General features: G+C 33.9%; 1 protein-coding gene across 7 annotated transcripts in view; it reads right to left on the reverse strand.

The window, feature by feature from the left end:
* Positions 1–12,483, reverse strand: part of LOC118265239 (uncharacterized) — a 115,099-nt gene that overhangs the window by 24,535 nt on the left and 78,081 nt on the right. For 4 of the 7 annotated variants that reach the window (XM_050705870.1, XM_050705868.1, XM_050705872.1 and 1 more), the window contains exons 4-5: positions 10,604–10,690; positions 7,728–7,877 (exon numbers count right to left, since the gene is read on the reverse strand). The exons of 2 other annotated variants lie outside the window; for them this stretch is intronic. In XM_050705870.1, the coding sequence (XP_050561827.1) occupies positions 7,728–7,877; positions 10,604–10,690 (237 nt within the window). The remainder of the gene's footprint in view (positions 1–7,727; positions 7,878–10,603; positions 10,691–12,483) is intronic. One more of the 7 variants, XM_050705869.1, reaches the window with a different exon arrangement.

A 12,483-nucleotide genomic window follows, 5' to 3' on the forward strand; every position in this document is an offset into this window, starting at 1 on the left:
TAACTAAATGTTGGTTAATGCGACTCTTAATGACTGCTGATAGTGCAACACAGTTCCAAAACATGTTCCATAGTTACCAACTGCGATAAAGGCCGGTTCGACAAGAAATGCTGTCTCGTTTCCCGTACTAACTACAATAACATCGTAGATGGCGCCACATTTGATTAACTTAAACGCCACATACGTTAATACAATCTACGAGAAAGCTCTATTAAATTTTCAACTTTATTAAATAAAAATAAGGTTGGAAATCTAATAATGATATTGACAGTGTAGGATAGCTTGATGTGCCAGCTATGTCTGTACCTGCTAATGATAATTTTCTTACGACACGTTACATAAAAATTTAGAGAGTTACAAGTTAAATAAATACGTGAAATCTTTATGACAAGTAATAAATCTTACTTTTCTATCTGAAAACGTTCTTCAATACATAATTAGAAGTTACTTATTAGAACGATAAAACGTTTACTGTTGCTGTACAGGCGATCATTAAAATGGTTTACTGCATTTTGACAACAACTCCCAACTGTTTGTATTTTTAAATTGAAGGTCAAAAGGAGTATCTGACGAACCACAGTAACATCATGAATCATGACTAAAGATTAGTCTATGTTAAACACTGGTTTAGATGATCAATCAGAATCTGAATCTAGTATCTAGTAACTATTTTACACGAGTAAATTATGTTCAGTAATATATAACATATTGTCACTTTACACAACGATATTTTTCCAAACTTATTCAAATTCTAACAATGAACTCGCTCAAACTAAATTACTTAGTAATTTATTACCTATATACTTAAATACCTAAGGATTTCATTTATCTAAATTAATTCGTCAATTTGAATAAAAAATAACATTTAAATTCTCATTACCATTAAACGTTAACGTTAATGCGAAAATATATTAATTAATTGTTAATTAATTAATTGAAATACTGGCTTGATATATCAGCGTCGGTTAGTATCATAAGAAATAACGTACAAAAGTCTGGCAAATGTATAGCATGCAGAACGCCGTGCAAAAATATCCGTTATCGTTCGGTTATTCCCGTTACTAATATACCTCTAATGGGTTTTCGGCACTTGAAAACTAGCCAGAAACGATAAAATGCGCATCTGGCTACTCAGCCGCGTCCATATTGATATATTGCCACACTTTAATGTTTCAATTTGGTGGCAAAATTCAACTAATCGCTTCCGAGTTCTTCGATATTCTGAGAAAACTTTTATTGACTCTATCCTTTCACTGCTATCGTTAAAAAAATATCTCTATTTTAGCCAAATATAGTATTTTTTATTTGTTTTCGTCTATATTTGGCAGAATTATTCATAGTAAATTAGCACAATATCTACTCATAAAATGACTGTGCAACTGATTCTTATTATTTTAATTTAAAAAGTCGCGACAAAATGGCAAATGCTATAAATCAATATTTAATTTAAATAAACTTGAATTTTATCGACAGTAATGTGAAGTTTCACGTAAACACGAGTACTTTACTGCCGTGTTTTATAATTTCAGAACGGATATCGCTACATTAAATATCATATTTTCGTTCACGGTCATGACTTTCCGCAGTTAAAAATACAAAATTTTATTTAGTTCGTATTCTGAAACAACAGTTAAAACTCGCAGGGAAAATGTATCGTAATCTTAGATTTAATTAAAACACGTAATTAAAATGAACTGATAAAGTTCTAGATAGTAATATTTTCACACAGTATGTAGAACATCGTTCTCCAAAAACTCGATTTCACTCGGTATGTGTTAAATTGCTGTTCTATTGAAATATCAGGCGAGACAGCGAAACAATGGAATATTAAGATTTATTAAGCATGTAGCAGTTTACGACTTTCCAAACAATCGGTTAAGTAGTGAAGTGGTCTGGGCCTGACCACGTTACGCAACGAGATGATCTCTAAAGACCTAGAGATGACCTAATCTAAACGAATTTCGTTAAGGGCTTTCTCATAATCAAATAAACAAAAATATCATTTTTTGTTTTTGAAGTAAAGAAACATTGGTATTTAAAATGCTTTTTTGTAAATTTTTGTCTATAACATGATTAGCTTAAAATACGTAACGGTGAACAGTTTGGTCTACTCATCAAACGTTGACAAATACTGGAAAGTGAAACATGAACATACGAGGATCAATGACTCATTACCAATAGAAAGCGAGTTAATCTAATCGGGCGACAACTTATTACTATTGTTCAACAAGATCCTCAATAACCTCCAATTCATTACGAAAAAGTTTACTCCAATAATGGAGATAGTATTTCATAATACTATAGGGAAAACGGAAGTTGCGTAATCATCATTGTAATATAAAACAATCAACCATAAAAGGAAAAATATTTTAACAAATATTCAACGAGTCACGATTGTCTGAAGACAGTGGGTAGAGATAGTTTCGGACTGAGAACTTAAAGAAGTCGTGACTACCACTGGTAAATACGTAACAGTAAATTGGGAACCTAGAGTACTTTGTTTCGTGAACTTTAACGAATACGGTGCTATTTACAACTTTTTTCATCCATCGATTCTTTAGACTCGACTGTCTTAGAAAACACTGATATAATTAAAAGTTGTATCCAAGAAAGTTTAAACAATTAAGGGACCGCAAAATATGTTTTATTTGGTTTTAAAAATCTAAGGTTTATTTATTTGAAATGAATCTTATATACATGAATATTAGAAGTCATAAATATACATAGAGAGATATCTAATAATGACATGACATTGACCATTAACTGATTCTTAAATATCACAACGACACAAAGGAAGCATTGATGATAAAAATCAAAAAGCGAGACACGAAAAAATGCATTAATTGGTGACGCGGCTAAATTGAGAAGGCCCGAAATGGATGTAAGACTATACGAAGTTCAAAGCGTAACAGAAGTGCTAATGGGCGGACTGCATTATTTATGAATGGGACCTTTTCGTAATTAGAAAGACGTTTTTGTACTGCTACGTAGCTGCTCTATCGTTCCATATTATCAAGTAAAATGTTGATTTGGTCCAAAGACCATAAAAGTTTGCACAACGCTGTGTCGGGTTACATAATATGAAATAGCGGGCACATAAATTATACGCCACGAGCTAACGTGCAAAAGCCTTGTAATACGACCACTTTGTATCCATTAAATATGAATGAAACTAACTGACAGTTGAAATACAAAATAACAAACCAATTAGTGGATAGAAAATTCAAGGAACAATGATGGAGTAGAGGAAGCGATAAATACAATGTAGGAGTCGTCAATGACGGTATTCCGGGAGATGCGCTTTGAGATAATTTTATAAAGGAAGAGATTAGAGGACGTGTTGACAACCTGACTGAACTTAACGCTATATTACTTTAGAATTTAGAAACATATTAGTCAAAGAATGTCCACATCATTTCTTGTCACAGAACAATGCACTACGTTGGTGGCTTTTTAACTATGACCATAAAACATTTTTATATGTCAACATTTTAGTTCAATACTTTTAAACCCAAGTAGTATAATACAGCTATAAACAAAGTTTAGGACGTAAATTGGGCAATTTTTAAATCTCAGTCCTCCCACACTCTGGGTATAGGATATACTTTCTTCCATTGAAAGAATCAACCGCCTACACGAGTGTATTGACACGATTCATACCGGTTTCATAATGTAAGACGGAAATTTCGGAGTCTTGATTTGTTATATCACTATTGCAAACGTATCCTATATGCATAATTGTGTAAACGTACATTCATTACTAGTTCCTTCGTATGTAACGACTACCACTTGAGCTAAAGGTTCAAGCAGTCTGGCAAATACTTTCATAATTGCAACAGGCCTTATAAATGTATAAAACTTGGAGTAATTACGATAATAATGAGGCATTGAGGTGTTCGTCTTGTTACTATACCGTGTATTATGCTACAAATCTTAACTGCTATAGAAAGTTTCCGCAAAATAACTATCCACAGTTGGCGCTTTCACGATTATTGCTGTTTTACTCACTAACTCAATTGCTGCGTGTTACAATTGCTCGTTTCCTACAGTATTCATAGCACCGTAAATGTTACTTGAATTTTTTACTCAACTATTTTTATAACAGGTCGTTTACCTGATGTACAGTTTTGATAAGTTTGGTGTCATTTTATTTGATTGGATTGTAGTAACAAAACAATTGTTAGTAAAAGAAGAAAGTAAGTAATACCACCCACATCGTTGGGGCTATCGTTTATAAATGGCATTGCACATCCGTTGTAAGACAGACACTCTAATGCATTAATGTCAATAATACTCCCTTCTACATATCTACTTATGTTCACGGCGTCAATACAATTTGTTGTCTTAGACTTGTACACTGTGTTGTCACGAATATTTCCTGAAAGGTATTAAGGTCAAGGAAGTTTATTCGCTGATGCATTCATATTGTCAACACGGCTTGCCCTTCATTACAGCTTTCCAACAATGTTACATTATTTATAAATTCTCTGCCTGAATGCATTTTTATTTTAATTCAATATGAACAATAAAACTGGTAAAATTATCTCGGGTAAATATGTCATAAAAAATTGCAAGGTTGAAGTACTTATAAAGTTTATCATGACCCAAGGCAATATTAACGATTTAAGCTTAAGTAGAATTTTACAGCTTTCGTACGTGCTAACTCATTATTTGCAGTAATTTTTAAATAAATTTTATAAAGTACCTTTGTATTTTCGGTGTCCATTAAGTGATCCCCAATGAGTTTTCTTAGCATCCTCACTTCCACTGCAGATATTCAAATCACTCGAGAATAGCTTGTGATGAATAAGACTTTTATTATTGTTTTTAGTGTCTGAATGGAAAAACGAGACGAATTTATGCAGCGGGCTCATCGTGAGCTGTTGTTTTAATTCAACACCGACTGAAAATGATTTGCTTAAGGCAGGTGAAGTTACCACGAGAAAGAGAAAAATCACTGTGCACCATGACACAGTGTCTTGCAACAACAGCACTGATCGAATTTTTAGAACTTTCTCAATCAAATGAATTGTTTTACGAAGTTAATAAAATAGCGATGCACTAATTGTTGTTAATGAGCACGGCACGGAAGAGCTCGGTTGCGAGTGCGGCTAAGTTTTTTGTCGTCACTGTTCTGATGCGCGTGCGACAGTGTCGCCGGCCGCTCTTTTACCTATTGCCACTGCTTCGCGCGCACTTTCATCAAACAGACTGGGACTTTCATTGGGCACCGTTCACCCTCTATGTGGTGGTTTGTCATGCTCTATATTTTTTACGATTATCTACATTATGGTATTTGCCTTTTCTCTTTAATACCTATTGATGGTAGCAATGGCAATGATAATGTGGTTCTGTAAAAGCTATTATTCCAACTTAATATTGTCGGATCGATTAAATGTATCTAAAGACAATTATGCATCCACCAATATTTAACTTTTAAAACAGACTTTTTTGAAGCTGCAAAATTTAATTTGGGATGACGTAAAATAACAATAGTGATATGACATGTTCCTACTTAGACAAGAATCATCACGAAAATGTTACTACATTGGGTACAATAGAAAAGAAACAACATTAATATAAAAAGCCCTATCTACAAGGCATCTGCTACCATTCACCAAGTGTCATTTATTACCGCCTTCCTTCACTACATTTCTGGTCACATGTGGGCAAAAATTACAATAGAGAAGATAATAATCACTGTGTGAATCCTAAACGAGTTTAAAACATTTAACAGTTTCAAAACCATTATACCTCAGCAGTGTATCTTACATAAGGTCTGGCAGACGTAACTTGGTGGCTGAATTTTATTGTATTTGCTTTTTCTTTTAATTACACACAATAAAAGCGTACATTCGTAGACTCCGAATGAGCTCGATAAAATGACGTCACCACTTTTTACTAACCCTCGGAAGCTGTGCAGCACATTATGTACGGGCTATTTATTCTTCTTACAATATTTAATGCTCGCATTTTCACCTCGCTGCTTAGATACAGAGATTCATCTGTATTCTCATCACGCTATGATAATTGAGTTGCGTAATTATAACGTCCATGAGTGCGAATGTAAATTCTAATTAGATGCGGATGAGGTAATCAGAATTCTGTGTACTAATTTTAAAGTCAATCCTTGCGGGCAATTCTAGTGAATCCAAATTGCATAAAATAAATAAACGATAGGCTTTTTAGTAGTTAAAGGTAACAAAATCCGAATATAGTCGTCATGAATTAAATCTAGTTAAACTAATTATTCGTCTTTATTAATTTTATCAATATTAACAAGTGAGACTGCATTAGGTACCCGAACATCATAAAAGCACGTAGAGCAAAACATTATTATGAGATTAGAATTCTCAACCTCCAGGTATGTAGTACACATTTCCCAATAGCAACCGTATCACACAAAACATTTATAGGTAAAGAAAACCACTTCCACACTATCTTTCGGACATGTGCGGTAAAACTCTGATCACAACCATGTGTCGAAGGCACGTGATAGATAAACAGACTTGACAGTAAGTACCTCAGCACAGTTACCATAAAAATAAAACTCCTTTTAGAGATGCTACTGTAATTTTATAGTCCCGTTACATTGAATGTAATTAAAATTCGTTCCGTTTTTTACCGCATCTTGGCGGTTTATTACTCTACTGCGTTGGACTTATATATTTTTCTGTTTCGGTGCTAAAGTGTTATTTATTTATGCGTAGACACAACCCACACCATTAGCGGTCACATTAAATACCTAAATTGATGTAAAATCTTCTGTAAATAGACAAGAATTTATACCTAAGTAACAAGTCGTCATTATGATCAATATTGGAATGACAATCAATAGGTAAAATAGAGATAAGTGAAGTCTGTGTTAGGTAGTTACTTGAGACGATGATAAAACAATCAGTTTTAGCAAGAGTAGATTAGCTACTGATGCTATAAAATCAGATAAATCAATAATAATCGGATTAAAGGTGTCAATCCAATATAAAGATTGATCACGGGTACGTACGCATAATCTTTATTTAAAGATTAGGAAAATACTGTTTTAAAATTGTTTGATTCGAACGAGCGCCATCTACTAGACATAGTATGAAGTAAATGAAGAAAAAAAACGAAGCTCGACGCAAGCGCCACCACACAGTACTGTAGTATCGAGTAAACTTGTGCTGCCATCTACGTGATGTTACGTTTTAATTTCAAGCGGCCAAAACAGATGGCAGCACTGGCAGCGTGATTGATCAATTTTTAGGATTTTTATAATTAAGTATTAAAATCGAGGTTAACCTGAAATTAATAATCGTAAGTGAAACTTATTGGTCGATACATGAGCAGAATGGAAAATTGCTCAATATTTTATTATCTATGTTTGCAATTAAATCCGAATACACGAATGCGAAAGGATAAAATGGTAAAAAATACATTTGAAATTAAGGAAGCTCAATTACCGTGTTTATTTGAATTAGTACATTAATACATTATTATAGTAAATTAATGCCTAATAGACCGTCGTAATATGCCAAAAAAACTCCATTAAGTTAGCTGTTTTTATGTCTTTACACTCTACGACGACTAATTCCATAAAAAACATCCGAAAGTTTTTGATATTAACAAAAATAACATTAACTGTGCTTTGATTAAAATATAATCAAGCTACATTTAGTATAATTAATGTCATTAAATCGATAAATGAATTCTATTGCGATACGATACTTAATACAATTTTCACTGACCTTTGTTAGTGGGTAGAGTGTTAGGTCTTTGGGCCGGTGGCACACGGTGGGGCACAGGCTTTCGTGGCGAAGGGGGCGGAGCCAGCGAGGTGCGCGCACGCACCGCCACCGGTGACGACGACAACTTTGGTACCACGCCATTCTTCTTAGCTGTGAAAACAATGGTACTATTATTAATAAACACCATTCATAATCAAAATAATTCACATACGATCTAATGAAAGTGACCTGCCGTCTTAATAATAAAACTATCTTGTAGTTTAATAAATTACAAAGTAGAATATGTGACCAATTTAGAAATGTTTAAATGTTGTTAGCAAACATGTAACAACATAATGGGCAAAGTGGATATCGTAGCATAGCAAGTAACCATCAGAAAGTGAACAGAATGATAAGGTTTCCTTATCAGTGAGAGTCAGGCTATTGATGCAACACACCGATGCCAATGCAAATCATTGATAAAGTCACAGTTGCAAAATTGGAGAAACGAAATCCGGACAAGTTGTTAAAGATTAAATGCTCATTAATTACATTAGGCAAGCATATTGTTTATTTTGTATCGTGATCGATTCGTATCAATTTAAAATGCAAACAATAGCCTGACTAGTGATGGATTCATCAATCATAGAGGATGGTGAAATACAAAAGTGCAATGCTGTGTAATAAACTTATATTTCTCGAGACAGATAAAGAATATTCAGAAAGGGCCAATGCCTTATCAGAGAAATCACAGACCAAATTATCATAAATAGAGTTTTCATTTTCGAACTTGATCAAAAAAGATGCACGTAACCTTTTCATACTTTTTAACGGATTAAGCAGACCTCACTAACTAACAATAAGTTAATGAAGCAATCCAGCTTATAGACGTATGCTAATATTATAATGCGTTAGAAGTGATCGGGCCAGTTACCATTTGACACAGTTTTCAAAGGACAACCTTTGCTCAGTCGCCATTGTTTATACTTCAAAGATGAATTGCGTAACAAATGTTACGAAATCGGTTTTGTATGCAGAATATTTCGAGTTCGTTTCGTTCTGTGTATTGTTTTTGTACCGCCTGTTCCTGTCTTTCAAATTACTGCTGTGACTACCACACAGACTTATTTGCATGTTTTTATGAAACAAAAACAGTAATAATTCCATTTTGTCAACAACAACATTTTTGTTTAAAATACGCATTTTTTGCCGTCTGAAATATTCAGCAGATGTTTATTTACGCTACTTATATTTAATCTTTACATTCATACAGTTGCCACATATGTTTTTAGATCCCAATACAAATTTTATGAAACAACCTTGATGTTCGTTTTTGTTTTATCGCAATTGCAATTATGTATTACAATTAAAGCCAATGTGTGATAATAATAATTCCCACTCGAAACACAGTGCCAAAAATGTAAGTACATATCAAACTGCCGGAGTTACTTTTAGCTCAATAATTGGCCACATTTGAAGATCAACATAAAGGTTAACAGTTACATGTAGAGCAGTAAAGGACAAAAAAATATATGTATCGTAAACGTAATAATTTATAATACGTAAATCAATACATAATTATTTATTCTGTGTAACATGTACCATAGAATTAGGGTACATGTCATTCACTTTTCACTTCTTGTGTCATTAAACTCATATAGGTACTCACAGCAAACGAATCGTCGCCGTAAACCTGACGTAAATAGAAGAACATTTCTACGAAAAACCCAATAAACTTTAGTTCGAACCGGAAATCTAACCTCCTTGAGTTCAAGAATCACAACATTAGATCCAAGACCGACGCCGGGTCCAATTAAGACCCTATCGTATAATTTCTATCGCTCATTAAACTTTACAAACTTGTTAAGCTAAGTCCGATACATTCGATGATAGGGTTTCATTAAGTCATTAAGAACACTGCTTATCCGCTCCAATGAGCGTCTACTATCTCATTAAGCAGTGAAGCAGTACACTCTGTATGCTTTATGTAACTATAAGTCACCTGACTTCCTTCCTGACCACGCCTCCTGTTACTTACATACATGTACTAAACTTGTCAGTGCCAACAAAATTAATTAAGACCGTCTTTGGTTAATCCCACTTAACAGCGTTACGACATGACTCCGTCTAAGTGGATCACTGGTTTATTAATCCCTTGCTAGTAACCATTAATATATGTTTATGCTTTTCATGTGGTAGACCATGTTTGAACGCGGAAGTATAATATTAGGCTTAATTATTAAACATATAAAGTCAAAATCTGAATTGATTCGGAGTTCGGTAATAAGCTTATTCCTTACATAACAACTATAAGGAAATAATGAAAATACATAAATGTAAAATACATATTAGCATTTTGGAGGCACATTTTATGTGAACTTGTTTCCTTACGACAACACTAGAATTGCATTTCTCAGCAATTAAGAAACTATTTTTACGTATTTCAGTTATATTTAACCTTTATAATCTCATTGATTTTCTTGATCGGATTGGTATTGTGATGCTGTTTCAGGTCGACCGATCTTAAGCTTTACGCTTGAATAAGCCGCGTCTTGCTCAGTTGTTATCAGTTTTACTTCCGATGGATATAAGTGGTACATACCTACGCACTCGTATTTAACCGGACGATGGAGTGTAAACTATAAATGGCACCTTTCACGTCTTCTCACGAGTCGGCCGTAACAGCATCGTGTCATCAATCTACTTCAGTGTCGGCCACTGCTGTATTGTCATTAGGTTGCAACTTGATACTTTTTTCGGCGTACGGTAGCCCTAACGACATCTGTCTGTCACCGTTTACGAACGTCTATTTAAGTGGTTTACACCGTGCGCTTTATGCCGGGTATACATATGTATGTGAGTAGACATTTGTGTAGATTACGCAGACGATGACTCACCTTGGACAGTTTGGGGTTGCGGAGGGGTGGGCGGCGGTCGGGCTGGGGTGGTCGGCGTAGGGGCGCTCTCCCTTTTCTTACCGTTCCCTGAAAAGGATGGAAAACAATCATGAATATAGAGCAAAACTACTTTCACACAATTACCGGAAAATAGCATAATATATGTAGCTAAAGCGTCGGATAGTTTTGTAATATTGCAAAAACAATAATTACGTAGGAACTGCGTTATTCAATGCCCTAGTCCTGATTGTTGAGGTTAAGGCGGTTACTTTATTAATATTATTACATAAAAATATCCTTATATGCATTGGTCATCCAAAATTACTGTCGAAACTAAATATAAATATGTACAATCCGACTTCATTAATAATTTACTTAATGACAAAAAGATATGTAAAAACTATTTTGACACAAAAACTTACTCAATACGTAATTATGAAAAAACTCGGAACGTATAACGATGAAGTTGTAATAAGTTTCCTTCCAAAAAAATGACAATTACCACATAATGTAGGCACCTAGCTGTTTATTATCTGCAGCACGGATCTCGTATCGTGTACAATGTACCGTGGGAAGAGCAAAGTCGGGAAAAATGATGAGATAAGTAAATGCACGAGGAGAAACCATTTATCAGTTCACTTATGTAATGTTTATTGTACTAAATAATTGTAGCAAACAACCATTGCATGCCATGTCGTTATGGAGTGCATGTTGACCTCTTTTGAAATAAGGTATGTTTTTCATTTTAATTTAATTTTCCTTAACAAACAAATGTAAGGAAAAATTCGTGTGACGCACAAGTTGTTATAATGACAAATTTTTATTTAATTTAAAACCATAATTATGTAATAATTTTCACTTTATATTAGTCATTTTATATTCTAAAAATTTAGCAACACATTCAAATTTGCACATTAAAGAGAAGTAGCAACTGACAAAATTAAAATTCACACTGTGTAGTCTATTTTATATTATAATTAAATAGACTTATATTTAGATAATGAGGTAAGTATTCCAATACCGCAATAACTTTATGGTTTCTACAAAACCGTGTCCATTGGTCCATTGGTCGAATAAACTCCAATCGTAAATATTTTTTATTGACAGTGAGCAATAAGTATCGCCGACATATTGCGAATTCAGCCATCCAATCTCTTTTATATTATCTAGCTCTTATACATTGCAGATATAAATTTTCCGTCACTGATGTGTGAAAGAAAGTGTCTCGGCGAATTTCTCCACTCCACCGAGGAAATTTTAGTGTAGCGAAATCGATTTTTACTTTACAATGTGAATGGAAATCCAATTTTACCACTTAATTAAGTTTACTTTTTTAGTTTTAGTCATTGTTAATTATTTTACGTTTAGTGTTGCTTGTTGAAGAACTGAACTTTCTCTGTGGGAGCATTTTAAATTGCAATAAATTGCATCAACAATAGGTTCTCAACACGCAATTTATGCACAATGGCAGGGCTCGGGCAGACCTTTTAGTGGGCACTACAGACGGCTCGGATTTTATGGACCCTTGTTAATAGAGATCAGAGGTCAGGTGGGCCCTAAATCCTTTTAGTATAATCAACCAATAGATCTTTGCTATTTTCGTGATACTCAGCAGTATATGACGCCTTTTGTTCATATATAGTGAAATCTTTGTTTGGTTTTTGTATGTCGACAATAGTAAAACACTATTCTCATTCATAAAGGCACCCACAAACCATTCATTGGTTTTACAACATGCTTTATGTATAATAAACCGAAACAATGCTAAATAATAACATCGCGTAGGTTTCATTTCATGAGAAAATTAAACAAAGTACAAGTAGTATTACATAGTAAATACAGAGAAGCGATAAATTAGACCAAACCAGCCCCATACTTCT

This window comes from Spodoptera frugiperda, chromosome 28 (assembly GCF_023101765.2).
Source record: "Spodoptera frugiperda isolate SF20-4 chromosome 28, AGI-APGP_CSIRO_Sfru_2.0, whole genome shotgun sequence".
In the NCBI taxonomy this organism is placed as follows: domain Eukaryota; kingdom Metazoa; phylum Arthropoda; class Insecta; order Lepidoptera; family Noctuidae; genus Spodoptera; species Spodoptera frugiperda.